The following is a 22,184-nucleotide window of genomic DNA, read 5'->3' on the forward strand; positions in this document are numbered from 1 at the left end:
TGCTAGAAACATGCAAAACACCTGGATAGAATCTTGGATAAAGAATCTGATCAAATGCTTTGTAGAGAAGAATCCATTCTCCCTTTTTTTGGGTGATTTCCCCATTTTTCCCTTTTCTCTCCATTCTGTTGTTTTCAGAGCACCAGCTTGCCTTGGCTGGGTTTGGAGCGAGAGCCCACACTATGCCTTGTGCTAGAGGGACATGGGGACAAAGTTGCATCCCTGAACCACACAGATGGCACCCCCACCGCCCAACCAAGATCTGCAGCACGTTTTCCATTCAGCTTGCATTTCTTATCCTATTCCGTTTGTACCCCACAGAGGACAGGATGAGAGGCATGGGTGACAACTGCAAGAAAGAGGCATTTACATTGCACCTAGAGGAGATCTCCTGGCAGGGAGGATGATTAGACCCTAGCATTTGTCTCCTGAGCAATCTCTCTTCCTAGTGGTTTTTAGGATTGATTCTTTGTTATCTCCCCCTCAACAGTGTGTGTGCTGGTGGCAGGGCGGGGGTCTGCCCTCCTGCTGTGATTTTGTAGCCTGTACCTTCTTCTCTTTACCTGTTTTGATGGGGCCTGTCCTTTAAAATCCCTCTTGAAAATCATGAACTGAATTAAAAAATGTTCACTGACTTGTGCTACCATGCAGACTTGGCAAAAAGAAGCCTAAAACTTAGGATTGTCATTGATTTTTATTGGAGGCATTATAAATCCATAAAACAGGTTTGTCAGTTTGTTACTTAAGAATCTGTAATCCACAGAATCTGTTTCCTGCCTATGTTAATGAGCAATCCAATAAAATTGAATGGTAACCACTACATATAGTATTTAGGAAAATGTCATTATTTTTAACCTTACCTCCAGAGGGGAAATATTGCTGTGAACACATTCTGCACCTTGTTGGAATTTCTTTGCATTTTTAATGAGTGGGTCTGCTTTGGGCCAACATGCATCCACATCCCCAGGTTTGGCATAATACGATTTTAAGTGGCCGCATCATTAACCTTTGAGAAATGGAGGAAGTCATGGAAAAATTAACGAAGAAAAACTGTGCCATAGCAACTGCTGTTTAGCAACATCAAATCTCCTACTGATAAATTACCAGAAACTTTTTTTGGGTTTTGGTTGCAAAGTCAAAAAGTATGATTTCCATGTGTTCTTTATTTCTCTGATGAATTTTTAAAATTGTTTTTAGAAACTGATCTTTACCTTTGCTCGCGAGACAGTTAACACTTTCTTCTCTGTCTCTACCCGCCCCCCTTCCAGGTGGTGCGTATGAAGTCAAACAGCATCGCTTCTTCCGTTCGTTAGACTGGAACAGTTTGCTGAGACAGAAGGCAGAATTCATTCCCCAACTGGAATCTGAGGATGACACCAGTTATTTTGATAGTATGTGCATCATCTGACGTAAAACATTGTTTGGCCTTTACTTCGTGAAAAATCAGCTTCACTTTTGAACCTTCCAATCTCATACCTATGAGTTCCTAAACATATAATGTTGATTTGATACAGACACTCGTATTTAAAATATGTAAATTTGAAACTGCAATTCTGAGTAATTGGAACTATTCTCAAACATTTCTCTGCAGCAAGGTCAGAGAAGTATCATCATATGGAAACGGAGGAAGAAGATGACACAAATGATGAAGACTTCAATGTGGAAATAAGGCAGTTTTCGTCTTGTTCACATAGATTTTCAAAAGTAAGTGAAATGTGGCATAAACCTGCAGAGTCTCCCTGGGAGGATCTCCCACTGGCCGGATATTTGGCACCCCTAAACAGCTGGGTAGGATTGTAACACTGCCTACCCTCTGGGGGGTTTCAGGTCTCCTGTGCTTAAAATTACTTTTTGTTTAAGAGAAGTGACCTTATCAGCTTGATGGTCCAGAGTCCCTACCCTGCTCTTTCCACAAATTGTGATTCCACAAATTTTTCTTGGAGGCATAACCTTGCACGCATAGTCCTCTTTTTGGAACGTGATAGCTGCTTATGTGGTGACTTTGCCTTGCATGTCCCTCGACCTGTCTCAGGGCCAGGCTATGCAGGCATCATCCATTTCTTTCATCCTGTGATGAAGAACGTGAGCATCTCTGTGCACAGAGCCCTCTCCTAGGTATTACACGGCGTTCGACACAAGGAGAACTTATGTCAGTCCGTGACATAAGCAAAGATACTTGGGGACAGTTGACTTTGGAATCAGAATCTGTTGTAATCAGTAATAGAAATTCTAAGTCATATTGAAAAGGCAGTAGGAAGCCAAGCCAGAATTTTGGAAATGGTAGAAGATAATAAAATGGATGCGTGAGAAATTCCTTTTTATGGATATCGGTGAGATTAGAAAACAATCAAAACAAACAAATGTGATATTCTGAGACAGGGCGGGGCCGTAGGAAACATGGAAATCAACCTGAGGGCACCCCACCTCCCTTTTGCTATTTTCAGAAGCAACATATTTTCTGTTGCCATGGCATTTTGCATGATGATTGTTTAGTTTTTCTGTAACATTTAGTGATTTTTAAAGTGTTCTGTAGCTTTTTCCAAGTGATTACATAGAGTGCACCGGCAGACTGGCCAGCACTACCCACCCTGTTTGTAGGAATGACATAGAGTGGATTTCCCTGGAGAGGATGGTGGCAAGTCCATCCCAGAGCCCGGAAAAAAGCTTTGCTGACAGTGAGTGTGGGCTCAGACCAGGACCTGTTCTCTGGCTTATCAAAGCCAAGCCTAAACTCTTTCCCTCTTTGCCTTGGCTGGTATTGCATTTTCTGCTGTCTCCTGTTCTTTAGCCACCGTCCTTTTAATCCAACTAGTTTGTAGGAGGGCTGAGGGCCATTGCCCCGAGAGCAGCGCTTGGCTGAGTGAGGTGGTAGGGCTTCCTGCATGGGGCTCTCAGCCTCCCTGTTTTACTTCCATCTTCCCTACAGGCCAGCAGAGATTCAGAGGCGGGCAGAGACCTTGGGCTTGCCTGAGCTCTGAGCCCCTTCAGGAATACTAGCACCGTCACATGAGGCTGCCTGTCTGTATAGGTGATTTGTAAGCCAAAAAATAACTCTGGTTCTTATAACCAAATATGTACTTGCATCCCCGCCCTTCCCCTCCCCTGCCCAAGTCTTGAAAGAGATAATTTATTCTTTACTTTGCACTCAATTCCAATTCATTTTTCTTCTTCCTACCCCTGACTGGTGGCCATTAAATCTTTTTCTCTGTTATTTTCTTTTTCCGACTGACTTCATGGTTAAAAAGTAATCTAAGATGTGTATTGATTCCCAGGCCTAGAAACCCCAGTGCATCTATGGATTTAGTTTGCAGATGCAAAGTCCACAAGGAGGCATGGTGAAAGAGGATGATGAATTCATAGTCCTCTACTCAAAAAAAAAAAAAAATACACTCCATGACCCTTCATCTCAGGATTCAAGTAAACAGCATTGGAAAGTACTTTCTGAATACATAGTTTCAGTTCAAAATTTAGTTATCCTCTCAGGTTTTTCTCTCAAGACTTTTTTTTTTCTGACAAACTCTTTCTAGATGATATTAATAAGCACCGATTATTTGCCTTCCAGGTTTTCAGCAGTATAGATCGAATAACTCAGAATTCAGGAGAAGAAAAGGAAGACTCAGGAGACAAAACCAAAAGCACAACCTTGCCATCCGCGGAAACGTTAAGCTGGAGTTCGGAATATTCTGAAATGTACGTGAAATGCCTCTTCAGTAACATCATGAGCAGTAGCTATTAGAACAGTGTCTCTTAAACTTTAGTGAGCACCAGAGTCCCTGGGGGCTTGTGAAAACACAGAGTGCTGGGCCCCCTCCCAGAGTTTCTGATGCAGTAGATCTGGGGTGGGGCCCAAGAATGTTCATTTTTAACAAATTCCAGGTCGGTGCTGGTGCTGCTGGTCTAGGTACCACATTCTAAGAACCATTGCACTAGACGTGTCTTGGTTAGAGGCTTATCCAAGTCCCATTTATACCTGGCTGCTTCCAAAAATGCACCTTTATCAGTTTCCTAGTATGTATGTGTGACTGTGTTTTTGTTTTTAATGAAGGCAACAGTTGTCAACATCCAACTCTTCAGACACTGAAAGCAACAGACGTAAACTCAGCTCTGGCCTGCTTCCCAAACTGGCTATTTCAACAGAGGGAGAACAAGAGGAAGCTGCCCCCTGCCCTGGAGACCCCCGTGAGGAGCCGGAAAAGCCAGCCCTTCCTCCTGAAGAGTGTGGGCAGGAGGAGCCCGAGGTCACCACCCCCGCCAGCACCATCAGCAGCTCCACCCTGTCAGGTAAGCCCCTGGGCACAGTGCCTGCTGTCCGCGTCCACCACTTGGAGAAGTGACTCTGAGTGCTTGCAGTCCCAGCCAGGCGGTAGTGAGGGGTGTTTTATGCTACTAGACTCCCTCCGTGGCCCTACGTGTTGGGTGAGGGGAACGATGTCCTGAGAGCTAAGATCAGAGGTCCCAGACCGCTCCTTAGTGCTTGGCCATAGGGCACCGAGGTTCAACCTTGGAGCCAGACTTCGCTTTCACAGCCGGGTTTCAGTGGGGTCCGTTGATGACGGTCAGACAGGCTAAGGGAGCATGTTCTCGGTTGTTGATGCAATGACATGCCTTTTGAAGTTGCATCTAACTCAGAGTTCAGAGTAAGGGGCAATAATTAAATAGTCAAACTATCAAAATTACCTTTGAAAGACAGTTTCAATCACTCATAAGGTACAGGATAAAGCCACATTTCCCTCGACCGTTGAAATGGACAGTTACTTCTTTGAAGGAGTTGGCTTTTGCTAAGGGGTCATGCTGTATCTCTCCACAGTTAGACTCATGCTGAGTACAGTGAGATGCTTATACCGTGAGGTTCATGGAAGCCTTTTGGTGCATCTAGAACAGAGGGGGAAGAGGAGAGTCAGAAATACCAACACAATTTAAATCGGTATTTTTTGTGCATATGAAATAATTCCACTACAGACAAAAGTTCCCTTCCCAGTCTCCGGGTAACAGAGTAAGAAACTCGTGAGACATCTTTGCCTGTTTAGGAGGCAGTCAGAGGGTTTGAGCCTTTTCTTTGAAAGTGCTTTTGTAACATTACCTTTGTGCGAAGTGACCTCCCTAACAAGAGCATCTTCACAGGTTTTTAAAGTGCTTAATGTATCATGGATATTTGTTGGCTCTTAATAGTGGAGGCATCCTCATTAGGTAATCAAACTTGCACTTCCCTCAGAACAAACCTCTAAGTACTTTTAAAATATCATTTGGTTTATAAAAATTTTAGGCATAGCATATCCTTCTATGGAGCCATTTATTTCAAAAAAATCATAGATTTGGCTTAGGGTTGCTATAGTAAATGTTTTCATTAGGCCATATTCAACATGCTATATTGATAACCATGAATGATTCCAAGACTTTTCATCAATTTTTTTAACTCACTGAATATTTATAGTGTAAGTTTAAAAAAAAAAAACCATTTCAAGAAAAAAAATCTCACAGGCTGGATTTATTTCAGCCTCACTAAAGGGTTTGGCTCTGTGGAACTTCACACGTGCTTACAGTTTACTGTGGGGAAAAATAGTTCTGGGTTTTCTTCTCTCTCTCCACCTCAGCTCTGGGTTCCTTGTGGGATAATCCCGCCTTTCCTAACTACAAAGCCAAGGAGAAGAGCAATACAGGAGTAGTAGAAAGGTAACCTCTGACCATTTTTAACTCATTTTGATTCTCAAAGGTAAATATTACTGGTTACAAAGGTGTCTGTCTGGTTCTTAGTAATCTTACTGTGAATAGAGTATATCCATCTCCATTTAAAATTTATTCTTACGATGATGAATTGTTTACTATCTCTTAGTTTCCTCAGCCTCCTTACTATCAGAAAGGTAGGAGGTAAAGGGAGGGGAAGAGTGTCTAAGCATTTGATTGATTACTTTCATAATTAAAAAAAAATCTGCCTGGGCCCTGTCATGCATTTTGATTAATAGATTCAAAGCACCTTTCTCTCTCGCTCTCCCCATCTCCCCCATGCACATACTAAAAATAATCAAAGACCTCGGGGGCTGTACAGAATAGAGAGACGAGCTGATTTGCTTATAGCCAAGGGTAATTAGGGAATCTGAAAACTGTGACTACAGTAAAATTAAATGTGTTGATTTTTATATTGCTCCACCATCAAAAAGAAGGAACCCTTGACATTTAGAGAACATTAAGGTGACATTATCCACCATTGGCAGAAAAGAAGCACATGCTCACGTGCACTGCTGCGAAATGAGATGGCAGAGGCGGGAGGCAGGGCGGCAGGAGACTGTATATCCACACTCTGGCATTGAGGGAAGTGCAACTTTATACCTGTTTCCCTTTTTTCATGACTACATTGTATTTGAATCCGTGAAAAGTAAAAGTGTTGGAGCCTTAGGTGTGTTGCTCGAATGCTTCCAGCAGTAACTCATCATGAAGAGATTTGGCTTTTCATTTTATACTTGTCATCCAGACCCAGTTAGAAAGATGAAGGAAGTGTGTAAATAAGGCAAAGTTAAGCTTAAGTTTTGTGAGAATGAGGGTTTTTACTATGAAGCAGTTTTTATCCAGTTCTTCAGCAGTTGATTTCTTTAAGGGAATGGAATATGCTGCTAAGTGAGAATGGGTTTAGCACAGAGGAGCAAAAAGCTGGTAGATGTTTGCTTTGAAAGTATCTTGCTGTGTTGGTCAGTTGGGTGCTACATGGAAGTTCCTGTATATAGAGCACAAGAGACGGCCACGAGGTGTGCTGTGCCCAAGCCCACTCTCCCAAATCCCAGGCCGCCTCAGCTGAGACCACAGCTGTAAGGTCTGTGCCACCTCCATGAGCTAGGGTCAAACCACAACTGTACAGCTGAGTGGTGTGTGTATAGCAGCGCAACAGGAATGTCAGTTAAGTCTAATTAAGCCTAACTCTTTCGTAGGCAAAGAACATCGTGGGGTCAGCACTTTAAAATGTGCTGGCTGATCTTTCAAAGCATGGCTTATAATGGTATTAAATATTCTGCACAGATATCTTAAGGTGAAGATGGAATTGATTGGAAAGCACAGGGGGCTTATGAGATAGCATTTAGAAGTATAAAGGAGATGAGCGTTGCCTCTTCTGGATAGACAAAACTGTCTTTTCTTTTAAAAGAGGAAAAGAAAAAAATAGAAAACTACTGACTTGAGAAAGAAAGAGTAGGAGAAACCACAGTGGGTAGCTGCTCTTCTCCGGTGGACTCGGTGTGTCTTCCTGCTTGAGAACTTTCTTTACTCTCAGCCTCTGCAGTCACCAGACCAACACCAGTCGTTTTCTGTTTCTGTGTTCGCCTACGTGCTTATGCTCTCTTACGCTCCACTGTTGAGGGGAGTCCTAACTTTTTAACTTTAAAAAAATAACTCCAGTTGATATGAAAGATTAATAAAATTAAAAGTAAAGAAGGTGTGACTTAGAGGGGATGGGAAATAACTTCAGGGAGGATCAATGTATGACATACTGTCTAGATTAAAAGCCAGGAAGATGAAGTGGGCTGTTGAGTACTGTGGTGAGTAATATCCTTTGTCTTTGTCTTGTCCGTTGACATTGACAAGGAGCTTAGAGTGGAAGGAGGCACATGGCGTGAGAAGTCCAAGGAGGCATGAAGCCTACATAGAGTGACCGAGTGCTGCCCAGTGACAAAATTGTTATTAACATCATTGATAGTGATGATCAACAGTATCATAGGACAATCACAGTGTGAAGTGGGTGGTCATGGTGTCCGTAGGTAGTGTTTGGGTCACAGCCTGGCCTTTCAGGGTGGGAGGTGGTTGAGGGACAGTTATCTCTACAAGGGTTCTAAAATATAGATTGTAGAAAGTAATTTATTCCTTCAGTTAAACCGAGCCATTGGTTGAGAATTAGCAGAGTTGTGTGCAAATAGAATGAAGCCTGAATGGTCACCTCTCCTGTCTCTTCCTCCTCCACATCACCTTTCTCAAACCAGTCGTGTGTTTTTAGTGTTCTCCTGACGCCGATGGACGTGCTAGCCACGTGGAAGTATGTTTTCCAGCATTCGTTCCTCCTCCTCTCCCTCTCTCCCCCCCTCCCCACCTCTCCTATCCTAGATTTTCCTGAACATGTTTATCCCTTCTTCTCCGTACAGTTGGCAGTTTTTCAGAGCACTTGGATCAGATAAATGGACGGAGCGAGTGTGTGGACAGTACAGATAATTCCTCAAAGCCATCCAGTGACCCCGCCTCTCACATGGCTCGGCAGCGATTAGAAAGCACAGAAAAAAAGAAACTCTCGGGGAAAGTCACAAAGTCCCTCTCTGCCAGTGCTCTGTCCCTCGTGATCCCAGGAGGTAGAGAGATACCTGCTCGCATGAAATCGTGTGATTTGTGCATGTGCCCCTGTGTGGAATGCTGGTTGGGATGCAAGGTCGCTCACAGCAGTGACGGGGCAGCCTGTTGCATCTCCCCTTCTGCGTCAGGAGATGGGAGAGGCTTCCTGCCCATGAAGGCTGATTTCTTTCATTTTCTTTCCCTTTCTTTTCTCCTTCCAAGTTAAATGATACATTTCCCTCCCCTGAATAATTTTTCGTCTCTAGACTATGTATTATTTATATACTTTACAGAGCTGTTTACAGCATCTGTGTTGGGAAGCTAAGTATAGTTTTCCTCATCTAATTAATGGGGAAACAGACACAGAGAACGTAAGCTTTTCATTGCTGGAGCTGCAGAGTCACAGCATTGAAATTATAAGTTTCCCGAACCCTGTCAGTTGAGCTATGCTTCCTCCTACTGGTAGTCAAATCATTTTCTGTCCTTTTTTGGTAAACTGGACTTAATTACAGTTGTGTTGAATTGCAATATTTTCCCACAACCTGGTTTTGCCTCTACTGATCACTACTAAGTCTGTAGTAATTCCACTGGCAGAGATAAAATACACACCCCGATGGCTGTGATATCACTTCCAATGACAGCAAGAGAGTGGAAATGGGACGTGAACTATATTGCATATGGCTTGTATTTGGAAGCATACAGACCATGTATAAAAGGGATTGTTTACATTTTTAAAATTTCATATTTGTGCAGAAAGAAATTTGACATAAACAAATGCTCATTTGAGAGTAGTGCTCACTCTAGTAGATGCAGTTTCCAGGAGATGTCCCACTTAGCACCATAGAACAAACACCTATCTCTCTAGTCTGAGTGACTCTTCATAACCCAGAATTAGTGGTCCCGGTGCAGCTGCACAATAGGGAAGGTAAGTTTGATGTGGTCCAGTGTACTTGAGAATGCCCATACTTTGGTGAAACAGGGAACTTATTCAGTTTGGGAAGGTAAGGGAGACCACCACGAGGCAAAAAATTAGGAGCTTGGCTTTTCAGCATTTGGGGCCGATATGTGTCCACTCTGTCCTCTTCCCACCTGCATGTTTTGAAGTTCCCTGCCCACCTGTGTGCATCTCTTCACCTGGCCCTTGATTAAACAGAAGGGAGCCAGCAAAAGAGAACCATGGTGCCACGTGAGGACAGAGAGTGAAGGAGCATGGATAGCGCGTGCACATTCTGCCTTGCTCTTCTTTGGACAAGTGTAAGAATTGCAATGATGGATGGTGTGGGCACGTTCAGCTCACTGGGACCACAGTGGAACGTGCCACACCTGGTGAGCCTCAGTAGCACCGGGCACTTTGTAGCCTGGCTCCCACCTGGGCTAATATTTAAACCTCAGCATCTGGTATAGATTTTTCTGCCTTTTCTCAAAAACACACATATGTGCACATGCAGACAATTTCACATCGCCACTTAACACCTATTTAGATCGACATAGATGGAACAGTGCTATGAACAGTAAATTAAAAGTGTATTTGTGTTTTAGTTCATTTCTGTTGCTATAACAAAATACCTTAGACTGGGTAATATGTGGACAACAGAATTTATCGTTGATAGTTCTGGAGGTGGGAGGTGCAAGATCGAGGTGCCAGCTGATTCAGCGTCTGGTGAGGGCGCGTTCCTCAGAGATGGCACCTTCCGTGTGTCCTCACGTGGCAGAAGGGGCAAACAAGCCTTGCCAGGCCTCTTTTAGGAGAGCACTAATCCCATTCGTGAGGGAGCAGAACCTCAGGACCTCATCACCTCCCGAAGGCCCCACCTCTTAACATCATCGCCTTGGGGGTCGGGTTTCAACAAATGAATCGGAGGGGAACACAAGCAATAGGACCACAGCAGTTTGCTTATAAAACAGGGAAAACAGAGTAGCATTGGTATTTTGGGATGTGAATTGAGTTTCTCTTAACGTTTCTCTCTCTCACCAACATTATCCTCTTAGAAACCTTATCAGAATTACAGATAATATATGAAGAGAATCAGATGTAACCATACTAATGAGTTATTCTTTTATAGAGAAGTCACCATTTTCATGTTTTATTGATTAAAATTCTTTAATCATTACTAGTTCAATAGCATTGTAGATTAATAAATTGCTAAATTGCTTTCCTGGGCATGTGTGTTGAACAGAACCATGTTAAAGTTGCCTAATGCAGGATTTGGAGTCCCAGTGTCTCTTACTGTGGTACATAAAGTCTTCTGTGCATGAGGACATACTTGAAATACATGCCACTACCATTTATTTCTTTAGTTAAAATATATTAAGTAAAAATATCCCAGCCAGAAAGTTGCTAATCTGTGTCTTTTAATTAGTGTAGACAATTAAGAAATTAGAACTTTCTTATTTGTCTACATTATTATTAACTGAAAAATTCATTGAAATAGAAATACTTTTGAAGTTTCCCTGACAGGCTGCTGTTTCAAAATCCATGCTTATCTCTTTATTTTGCTGTTGGACATGAATGGGTGTGTTTTGTGACCGTGCTCCCAGTCCTGGCAGGGCCCACGTGGCGAGGGCTGGCTGCACGGATGTGCATGGCCAGGGCCAGCTTTGGTGACCGGCTTCTTTGTTGCAGATATGTTTGCCGTCTCCCCACTGGGAAGTCCCATGTCTCCCCATTCCCTGTCCTCGGACCCTTCTTCTTCGCGAGATTCCTCTCCCAGCCGAGACTCTTCAGCAGCTTCTGCCAGTCCACACCAGCCCGTCGTGATCCACAGTTCGGGGAAGAACTATGGCTTCACCATCAGAGCCATCCGGGTATACGTGGGAGACAGTGACATCTACACAGTGCACCATATCGTTTGGGTGAGACCAACAGTCCCTCATGCTTGCTATTAGTGTTCATTTTCAGCCAAGCTGGAGACTGGATAAGCTGGCTGAGGCATAGTTAATAGCAAATGTATTTTCTTTTAAGATGGGTGTTAGGACCGGTTTCATTTTCCGTTTAGAGCTCTTTCCCTTTGTCTATGTGGTGGAATTGAATCTAGCAAAACTAATTGTTTCTCATAATTCTGTCCAGTTTTCATATTTGATTGTCCACTGTTATTGATACGTACCACGCTGACAGATGTAGTCAAAGGCAGTCCTATACCCATCCTTCTTTCGTTCTCTCTCTCTCTCTCTCTCTCTCTCTTTTTTTCCTGGTCTTTTTAAAAATTACCTTCTCAGTTCACTTGAAAATTTTCAAGGAACCATAAGAATTATCCAATTTTGGAACAGTGACAGAATAGGAATAGTAACCATGGCTTTTTGATTTTCTATTAGGAGCTTAGAACCATTTGCTAATTAACTCAGAATATTCTGCCAGAGAAACAGTAGGTGTTAGGGTTGTCATTTGTTTGCTTACAAATACATTCTCTCCTCTTGGACTGTAGAATGTAGAAGAAGGAAGTCCAGCATGCCAGGCGGGACTGAAGGCTGGGGATCTGATCACGCACATCAACGGAGAACCGGTGCACGGGCTTGTCCACACGGAAGTCATAGAGCTCCTGCTGAAGGTATTGCCGTTTTTATGTCAGGGCCGTGCAGATGAGGCAGGGAGCTCGAAGGAACTAGTAGCAAGAGGTCGACTGCGCTGTGGCACACCATGTCATCAGCCTCATTACTGAGAAGGTATTCAGTAGTCTGAGGTTTAACATGAAGACAAAGATATTATGAATTCTCTGGTTCTATATTCTGAAATAATATCCTTATATGTGCATGCTCATTCCCTAACTTAATTTTGCTTCTCATTCTACGTTGTAAATAGTAAGAATTCTCTTTGTTTATATACCTCACATGGTGACATCTGATGGAAATCACCTGTCCTAAAGGGGAATCTCTTCAGGAACTTTCAATAGGAACTTTCTAGTATAGCAGAAGACAAAATAGTATTAAACTGTAAGGTTAGGTCTGAAGCTTTAGTCTGAGAATCGGAGTTCCTTTGAAAGACAGAATTGTGAGTATATACACGTGTACTATAAATTGTAAAAATAAGTGATAGTGGAAGGAGGGATTCTAGCAATTGTTAGGCCTCCCTCCCCCTTCTCAAATTAACTTAAATGAGGATCAATTTTTATTTAAAATGTAAGCTCCATAGAACCTACGGAGTAAGGAGCTCACGCGAATATAAACGGAGAGAGAGCAAATACAGCAACCCTCTCAAGCAGTTCTGTTGAGTTATTTACTTTGCCACCTGCTGACTCTAGAATATAAAGTTACAGCTCCAAATATGAATCTGGTTAAAACAAATAGAAATTTATGTATTTGATTTAAAATTTTCTCAGAAAAAGGTGGTTACGTTATCTGTGATGAGAAATATAGCTCCTACTTGTGGGATTATTTTACAATCAACAGACTTAGGGATGACCTTTTGCTTCTTGAGCACAGTCCTTCAGACTCTGGAAGGGGCTACCAGCCAGAGAGAGGTGAGCTGCAGAGGGCCTACGGTCTAGTTAGGAAGGCAAAGCGTAAATACAGAAAAGCATAAATACCCACACATCACTTATGTAATGTTCATTCAGATTGTTTCTGTAGCACTCGTTCTGAGGCAGGTAGACATCGGTGACATGGGAATTAAGCTATGGTCTCTGCCCTCAAGGTATTGGACGTGTATGTAGCGCAAACAGCACAGCTTAATTATTCGGCTGTAGCAGAGTGAGGAATGTTGTACTTCCGGAGAGAACATTCTTTGAGTGGGGAGAGGCATCACAGGGAAGTGATAAGGAGCTGGAACTTGAAAGAAAATGAGGAATTTGGAAGAGACTATAAGGAAGTGGGTGTGCACATCTTTCAAAAGCAAGTGCAATTAAATGACTTTTCTCCTCACTTCTCTGCTGTTCCTCCAACCCACACAAGTATGTTCTCCAAAAGACTCGGGGTCTGACCAAGGTTCCAGGAGTAGTAAACAGCATGTATATCCAAAAGTCTATATGAAGTAGTAGATAGGAGAGTTATTGCTGTTGATTAATTCATGGCATCAACAAGATTTTGGTCTTGGGCTCAGGCCCCATGGGAACTGGGGGCTCAATAAGTTTGTGGAATTAAGGTGAACCATAGGGTCCTCCTTTTGCAGTCCAGAAGTTAGCATGAGAGGAGCCAGGTACCACATGGATACTTTGTTGTGTCCTGACTCACGTCTGCTGAACGTGCTCTTCAGTTTGGTAGCAAAAGCCTCAGGATGACTGGGGTTAGCCTACATGTTTGCTGTATGGCTGCCGAGTAGAAGCAAATGCCACTTCTGGCCCCTCAGTGCCTAAGATCTGAGGTTTTTAATCCCATTCAGCATCTGTCTCTGAGAATATCTGTTGTCCAACTGAGATGGAACAGCTCTCTCGGAGAAAATGCCCAAGAAATGGGAGGCAGAGCAGGATTGCTGACTGTGAGATCCCTGGGCTGTGAAAGTCACCTGAAATGACCCTAGATTCCCAGAGACGAAAGTCAGGGGGAGACACAAAGATCTATGAGTGTGACAGCTGCTTCTCTCATTACACTGAAGCCTGTGGTCTGTGGTGCCCCATCATGGGGCCAAAGCCACCCCTGTGTAGAAGGGCCCGGGGAAGTCGCTTTTTCCCTTTGTCTCCTATATCCAAAATAAGCCTTTCTAGTTCGCAGGGCCTGCAGAGGTGGGCAGGCAGGTGCTTGCTGCCTCCAAAGTGCTCCTTGAGCTTTTCTAGGTGCCTTTTTCTTGACCTTTTGTGTTGGAGAGTCTGTGTTCTGTAGGTGTGCATGCTTCTCCTAGTGATCATTCATTCCGCTAGAGCTTTTCCAGACCTTGCCATCTGTGACTTAAAAGTGGTTAGAGGGATTTCAAATGGTGATGTACGTTTTGTCTTCTGTATTCTTTGTAATGATGTTGTGTTACATGCAGAATACCTCCTGCCATGGCATAGCTCTAGGTCACATATCTCTCTCCACAATATCAGAATAAGAAATAATAGACTGAAATACAGATATTGAGAAATATGCATCTATTTATTTTGCTGAGATATAATGGATCACTTTCATGATTTATCCTTTGAAGTATTTTAATATGATTCTGGATTTTAAAACTTCTCTTCCTGCTTCTATGAAATTTGAATGTGTATTTCCCCCAAAGGTCTCTTAGCAGACTCAGATGATCCCATTTATAACACTGTGCCCTCGTCTGATTACGGAGCCCCTTCCACAGCCTAAAACCTGGATCCAGCCCCCGTGTGTCACCGCACACAGGGGAGTGGAGCGCCGCCGGCACCCTTGGAAGCCGTGGGGTGCTCTGTCACAAATCCAGACAGAGGATCCTGCCTGCGCTTCATAAAAGAAGCACTCAAGAGGAGTAACCAGAGTGTAATGAAACAAAGAGGATACAGGGGATTTAATTATCTTCCCAGTGAACTGTGCAATCATGCAGCTTCTTCCAAATTTAACAGTGATTCTTGAACGAAGAGTGTCAAGCGACTAGTATCCATGCTAGGCCCCTGCGCGCCATCGCACATTTAACATCGGCGTGGTCGCTGCACTCCAGTATTCTTGGATACTCTTTACACAGTGTTTTAGACTTGCCAAGCACTTTACAAAATCTCATGATTCTGTAAAATCAGAGAAAGGTGGAGAGAGATTATGACCGAGGGTTGTGTGTATGTGTTTAATAGAACTACATGAGTACATGCACAATATTTATCTTTGGGATCATGGACATAGTAAGCATTTTTCATGTTTCACATTTGGACTCATTTACCTGCACAAATTCAAAGTGAACCCACTAGGGAAGCGCTAACTTCCACACATGGGGAAACTTGCCCAAAGTCACTTGGCGTCCTGGATCCCTGGGAGTATAGAATGTCATGGTTATCCAGCTCAGCGCCCCTCTGGCTATGTGAGTGCCTTACAGTGTCCTCCCCCAGCTGCACGTCACACCTTTCCTGCCCTGCCACGAGGGCACTTCCATTTGATAATCTGTCTAACAGAACTTCGTCAACAGACTTCAATCGTTCTTCACCCACCACAGGTATGAGAGGAGACCATACTGATCCAGCACTATTCCCTGCTCCCATGATAACTTGTCAGGCTTAACTTCTGTGATGAAAGAAACTTTCTACTCAGCCAGTTGCTGTTTTAATAGAGCATTGTTTTAAATCCCCAAAGCATAAGAGAAGCCCTAAAACTTCCCCAGCCCCTGCTTCAGAAAAGTCTTTTCCATGAACTCTGGAAGCCTCTAGGTGCTAAGATGGGGACCGTCAAATAGCATCATTACCATTCCCATGTATTTACTGAGCCCCCGATACGTGCAAGCCTTGTGTGGAGTACTGCAAAGGTGACATAGAAATGACATGTATGAATAGCTAATGGGAAGAGAACCCCTGGTACCTGCCAAGCAGTGTTATAAGTGCTTGAAAGGAATAAACTCAGGTAACCACTCTGAGGAAGGTACTATAAATACAAATGCTCCATTTCACAGATGGAAAAATCCAAAGCGGAGAGAAGCTAAAGCAACCCAAGCGTGTCTGCTAGGAAGGGGCAGAAGGTGATTTGTGCCCAGGCAGTGCAGCTCTGGAGCCTGTGCTTTCCCCTGCCACAGGGTGCTGCTCTGCGCATGACGTCTCTGATTGCCAATAACTTAGAGTCTCATGTCCACAGGGGGAAACGGTGGCAATGCCAGGCTATAATCAAAGTGTTAAATATAAAGTACAGACTGTAAACATGCCAGAAGTTCCGAGAAGGAGAGATGGCTTTTCTCCAGGGTGGACAGGAATGGTGTGAAAGAATCAAGAGTTGTCAGTGCAGGGCTTTGAGAGAGGGTTGGAGATTCAGTATATGGAAAGGGGGTGCAAGATAGTCTAGGCAGAACGAAGAGGTGTGTAAATGCAAAGGCAGGGGATCTCAAGGTATATGAGGTACACAGGTGAACCCATGGGCTGGAGCCTCAGTTAATGTAAGGATAAAGTGTGCGAGGTGGCTGGGGCTGGGTAGTGAACGGGTGAGTGAGGGTGAGGACACAGGGATGCAGGGAGAGCCCACCGCCCATCAGCAGTTTGCAGAGAAAGAAATGTAAAAGCAGTCAAGAGTGGGTTACTCAAGACCCACTGATAGCTAAGACAGAGCCAGACTGCGAGAAGCAGTCGGACCACCTGACTTCTGCTATTGCATTCAAGTCAGCCAGTGTAAAAGAATTTTCCTCCAGCTGTGCGCTAATCACGAAATAGTTTAAATTAAAAGTGAACTAATTGAACATTTAACAGTCTACTGACTGCATTTTGGTGGTGGTTATTTTTTAAACAAATGCCATGGTATTTCTCTGATAGGAAGTTACTCATTAATCAAGAGAAGTTAATTTTGGATAAAGCAGCCGGGTAAGCCCCCCTGCGTAGTTCCGGTAGCGCTCGCTGTAGCTGGATGGATCCACCAGGTGGCAGGCTTTGCAAATCTCGCCTATTCTTATTTTTCCAATCCTTTACCATTTTTGTAACCATTGATGTTTCCAACCTAATATTTGCAGTCTGCATCCTTTGTGCTTGCATTTCCTCTTAGAGAAATTGGTGTTTGTCCATAAGTCCAGTGCATTGTCCTCTGCAGCAGCTATATATAAAAACAAGAAAGAGCAAACTGGGTTTGGTTTTTAGGGGAAGGAACATTTATTTGTGCAGAGCCTAGTGATGTGCTGTCACTTAGCAAGCCCTGGTCTTCACTATTTTCTGATGTTATATATATGTCCAGGATTTACTTTTGCCTTATACAATTTTATGATATGTTTATATCTCCTTACTTCTTTTTGACGATCTGATACCTTGACTGTGCCTCGTGTCAGTGAAGTGCCTGGTTCTTCCACTGCTCACTGGGCACCAGCCATGCCCTGTGCCGGGCACAGGAGGAGCAGAGGGGACCAGAATGTGCCCTGCCCTTAAGGACCAGCGTTTGGGAGGAGGGAATTGGGGGCGAGGGGCAGGAGAGCCAGGCTTGGGTTCTTCCTCTGTGGCCTTGTGATAGAAGATTATCAGCATCTCTAAATCTATTTTCCTTATCTGTAGAGTAAGGATAACAACCTCTTCCAAATCTTGAGGATGAAACAAACAACCCTCATGCCTTAGTTATGAAAATAAATTGAGAGACTATATATGAAAAATGGTTTAAAGATCAAAATGTGGTTTTAAAATGCCAGGTGGCATTGTTAATCTCTTATGGGTAAAGATGTAAAAGTTAGGCTGAATCGTTTTGGGAAAGAGCAGGGCAGGACTGGGCCCCCGAGGTGGTGCGGCTCTGTGTCCTCTCTGTGCGTGTGGGGAAGCGGAGAGAACTTCAGGAAAGATGAACTCTAACCATGTGTGTTGCCTCCATCCTTCACCATAGGAAGAACTAAAATTTTGGCACGGCCTTAATTTGTGAAAAGAAGACCTCATTCCAGAAAACCTTCACTAGTAGACCTTACATATAAGCTGAATTTTTCATTTAAATAATAAATAGAATACTGATAGGTAAACATTTATTTTTAAAGTTTTGACATTTGCCTATAGAATACCTAATTTATTCTTTTTGGTCTTGTTGAAGTTAAAACCCCATTTCCCTAAAATATTTTCTACAAATATGACATTAGGTATGGAATTATATGATCTTAAATATATAAAGAACTCTAAGACCAATGATAAGATAGGAAGACTTTCCAATATTAAACTGGATGTAAGATATGACCAAGTCATTCCCTAAAGAAATACAGATAACCAAAACAAATAAGAGACAGCGTCAACACTTACAAAAATGGAAAATGGAAAACAAGAGCAGTAGGGAAATAGTTAAGTAAATTTTGATTGACCCATCTGATGGAATATTTTATGTAGTCAGTAAAAATGACATTTTTAAAGAATAATTGATGATGAAGGGGAAGTTTATCAAAAATATATAATGTGAAATGAAAAACAACATAAAGCTGTAAATATAATTAGATTAAAATTGTTTGTTAATGCAAGTCTGTGTAAGTGTGTATTTATACATACCTGAAAAAAGACAAGCAGGAAATACATTGAAATATTACGAGTGGTAGCTGGGTGATAGGCTTCTCAATGTTTTTTATGTTTTTATTTATACTTTATTATTGTTTTCTTATAATGGTATGGATTATTTCCCAAATCAAAGAGGGAAGTAGATGTTATCATGAAAACTGTCATTTCCTGTTCTTCCCAGTCATCTGCCCCTACCATACTTAATTCTCCTTCATCTTGGTACCATTCAGACCTCAGCTGATAGATGTCTTCTGGGCATGGGCTTTTAAAAAGGCCCTTCTTCCTGTACTACTTGTATTTTCAAGGTAATCAGGGCAATCTCTGACTTTGAAAAGGACGTGTTTCTCCCCTGGTTATTATGAAATTCAAGAAGGGATAATTGATGCCGCCTGCCCTGGGCACCCCTCCACCTACCTGCTGACTCTGCGCTCAGCTCCGTCCCCAGGGCCTGCCCAGCAAGCCCCTGTCCCAGGATTGAGTGAAAGGACACGGAAACCCACCAGGAATTACCTCACCTTGCGTGACCTGGTTAAAGAGAGGGTTCCTACTGGCTGGCATAAACTCTCCAGCTCTGCAAGCTGACAGGTTTTATGGCGACAGAAAAGGAACCTTTTAAAAAAATTAAAAAATAAATGTCTCCTTCAGTTTTGCTACTCTATAATTTCTAAGCCAAAGGAAAAACACAAAAAGGAGAAAAAAGAAAAATCAACCAAGAGCAGACAGCCGCTGGGCACATTTATACTTAATACATATGGATGAAGATATCTGTTATTTATAGAGCCCTTTCCATGTGTCACACTCGGTGCAAAAGGCTTTGCAAACTTTCTCTTATTTAATCCTCACATGAGCCCTGTGTGATAGGTAGGATGATATTGTTAGCTGGTACAGAAAGTTGGCAGAGGGGAGGGTAAGCAGCTTGCTAAGGTCACAGAGCTCGGATTTGAACTCAGATGTGTGGACTCCAAAGCCCACCCTCTTGAAGAAACGTCCACCCAGTTTGTATTCTGTCGGGACATCACCGATGGAGGGCTGTTTAGAAATGCAAGGCCTTTCATATGCGTGCTCATGTCTATTTTTATTTGTCTTTGAAGCTCCTACCTCTCTTCTGATCTTGCTTCATCACAGCATTTCCCTTTAATACCACCTCATTTTTTTTTTTTTTTTACAGAGTGGAAATAAGGTGTCAATCACTACTACTCCTTTTGAAAACACATCAATCAAAACAGGACCAGCGAGGAGAAACAGCTATAAGAGCCGGATGGTGAGGCGGAGCAAGAAATCTAAGAAGAAAGAAAGTCTAGAAAGGTTAGTGAAGCTATTATTTAATATTATTTGTGAGTTGGGTATATACCCATCTTAAAGAAAAGTTACTCCTTACTTACCTTAAATGCTTACATATGAGAAAGGTTTCTTTCTTTCTGAAAAATTTCATGTTAAGGTTCACATGTATTAAACATTAAAGTTCATAGTCATAATAGCATTGATTTCCATAGTAAAAGGATTTACATATTTACATGGTAGAAGGATTTAGATTGCTGCTTATCATATGTGAAAGCCAGGAAAAGTCCTTTGCTGTTTTTTTAAGCTTCTTCATTTCAGTTCAGTTGGATTTGAGGAACTGGACTTTCAGGCAGTTTTTATAATAACATTAAATCTACATTTAAAATGTCCTTTACATTGTCTAAAAACAGTTGCCACTCTTTTTAAAATGCCAGATATTCTAAAATAACGATATCTTTAAAGTTTCCAAGTACGCCTAGAAGTAAAAGGGCTTTGTTTCGTGGACTGGAACTGGAACTAGCTCCTACACGTCTGCAGCCTGGGACGCAGTGATGACTGTCTTGTGCTCTGTGCAGCGCACGTCTTCCTGGCAGGGATGTTTCTTGCCGGGCAGCTCTCTGGGTGTGCCTCCTGCAAAGCGCCACGGCGTTCTCCTTTACCTACTCTGACCTCATGAAATCTTATCAGATTAAGAGGATTTTTGATGATAGAAGTGTAGAAAAATAAGCAAACAAAAAAGAATGATTTCTTAATGCTAGGAAAAATAAATAAGCTTACCTAGAAAGGGAGCAGAATTATACTTCTCATGGCCCGGCTGTGAACAATATTTATAACATAAAATAAGACACTAGCCATTTCTCTAACCCAAAGTTTTGGTTTTAGCGGTATTTGGAGGAATAGACAAGGCGGGGGGAGTGTATTTGGTCAAAAGATGGGGGGGGGTGTGTACAAGAGCTAAATGGTCATCTTTCATAGTAGGAAATCAACAGCCAGTTTCTAAAACTGAAAAACTAAAACACAGGGTAAGCACATTGTTTAGCAGTATACAAATGGGAGGAGAAACGGGTAAAAGAGTAGCAAGTAGTTGGTTTCTCTGGAGAGTGGAGAGAAGGATTAGAGGAGTTGCTATTTTTCACTATAAGTTTATAGAACTCTATGACTTTTCAACCTGAGTATAATTATTACTTTGATTAAAATTAAGCGCACACAACTTCTGGGATCCTTCTTTTCTTTTTTATGTGCTTTTACATTTTAACACATTGAAGGCCACACAAAAAAATGAGAAACTTTTCCTTGAGGCCACAGTGTTTTATTATGAAAATAGAGTCAAAACTTTGGTGTAAGTTAAAGGTAAACATAAATAGAAAAACGAAATGTATTGACTTCTATTCATTTAATTTTTAGAATTAAAGTGTCAATATTAATTATAAAAATAAGAACAAGTAATATTTCATGTATGCTTCGTGTGGCCCCCAGGGTCAAAACTAAAGTGAGTTAAATACAACTCTCACGGCAATTAAGGTGTTATTTATGCTTTCAGTCATATAGAACAAACTGTTTGAGGGGTAGCACTGTGCAAGTTCTGTTTAAGCTCGCCAAGGTGCATTAGGCTTATATCATGGTAAAAGAACTCCATCCTCAGGGCACCCATGTGCCCTGACAAGCCATCGGAAGCTGTGATCTTTGGCTTTAGGATGTGCTCATTGAGCCCTAACTGCACATTTGCTTCTAATGCTGCACAGTGTCTGCTGCCCTGCTGACATGATACACTTCAGCTTCACCTTTCTCGGTGTTTCTATGTGAATGCACAGCCTCCATTGTTGTCAGGAATATTCAGGAGCCCACAGTGGAATAAGCACAGCAAACAGCCCTTCAGTGATAAAGCCTCTGCCCCGTGTATGACCACTAAAGAATTCTGTACCCAGGGTAATGGGTTTTCTCCCAGTGATTCACTTAATATTATTTCTCAATTAAATCGTGTCAGCATATTTGAGGATATGTACTCAGAAGCTTTCAGGCAAAGAACAACTTCCTGGTAAATCTAACAAGTTAATGAAGGTTTTTAATATATTTTTCCTATTTTCCTGGCTCTTCTTAAAAGCGTTTGGATTTAAGAGAGCTTCTGTTGTATACTACCAAAGACGGTGCCTTTACACATCATAAGAAAGTTTTAATATAAAAGTGGTATCCTACTATTTAACAGGGTCTGCAAACATTTCACTGTCTCTGACACGGAGCCTTTGAACCGAATACACTGGTATTGTAGGGAGGCAGGGATAGCTCTAGAAGTAGACTGTGGTCCATTTTTTCCTGTTTTCACCCTAGGAGGAGATCTCTTTTCAAAAAACTAGCCAAGCAGCCTTCTCCGTTACTCCACACCAGCCGGAGTTTCTCCTGCCTGAACCGATCGCTGTCGTCAGGAGAGAGCCTGCCAGGGTCCCCCACGCACAGCGTGTCCCCCAGGTCTCCCACGCCGAGCTATCGCTCCCCCTCCGACTTCCCATCCGGTGAGTGACTTCCCTGGTCTGGACAGCAGGGGAGAGTTGAGAGGAGGCAAAGTCACCATCTGAGGTCCTGAAAAACATGAAGCTTATTCCACCTTAAGGAAAG

The 22,184-nt window shown here is 42.6% G+C and overlaps 1 protein-coding gene across 4 annotated transcripts in view; it reads left to right on the forward strand.

The window, feature by feature from the left end:
* The window catches only part of LOC123648507 (microtubule-associated serine/threonine-protein kinase 4-like), a 152,025-nt gene that overhangs the window by 123,258 nt on the left and 6,583 nt on the right, over window positions 1-22,184 (forward strand). For 3 of the 4 annotated variants that reach the window (XM_045566371.1, XM_045566373.1, XM_045566374.1), the window contains 9 exons: window positions 1,269-1,391; window positions 1,592-1,704; window positions 3,563-3,690; window positions 4,046-4,281; window positions 8,118-8,318; window positions 10,922-11,151; window positions 11,721-11,843; window positions 19,462-19,598; window positions 21,900-22,081. In XM_045566371.1, coding sequence (XP_045422327.1) covers window positions 1,269-1,391; window positions 1,592-1,704; window positions 3,563-3,690; window positions 4,046-4,281; window positions 8,118-8,318; window positions 10,922-11,151; window positions 11,721-11,843; window positions 19,462-19,598; window positions 21,900-22,081 — 1,473 coding nt within the window. The remainder of the gene's footprint in view (window positions 1-1,268; window positions 1,392-1,591; window positions 1,705-3,562; window positions 3,691-4,045; window positions 4,282-8,117; window positions 8,319-10,921; window positions 11,152-11,720; window positions 11,844-19,461; window positions 19,599-21,899; window positions 22,082-22,184) is intronic. The other variant, XM_045566372.1, reaches the window with a different exon arrangement.

The sequence above is a fragment of the Lemur catta genome, chromosome 12 (genome assembly GCF_020740605.2).
Source record: "Lemur catta isolate mLemCat1 chromosome 12, mLemCat1.pri, whole genome shotgun sequence".
In the NCBI taxonomy this organism is placed as follows: Eukaryota; Metazoa; Chordata; class Mammalia; order Primates; family Lemuridae; genus Lemur; species Lemur catta.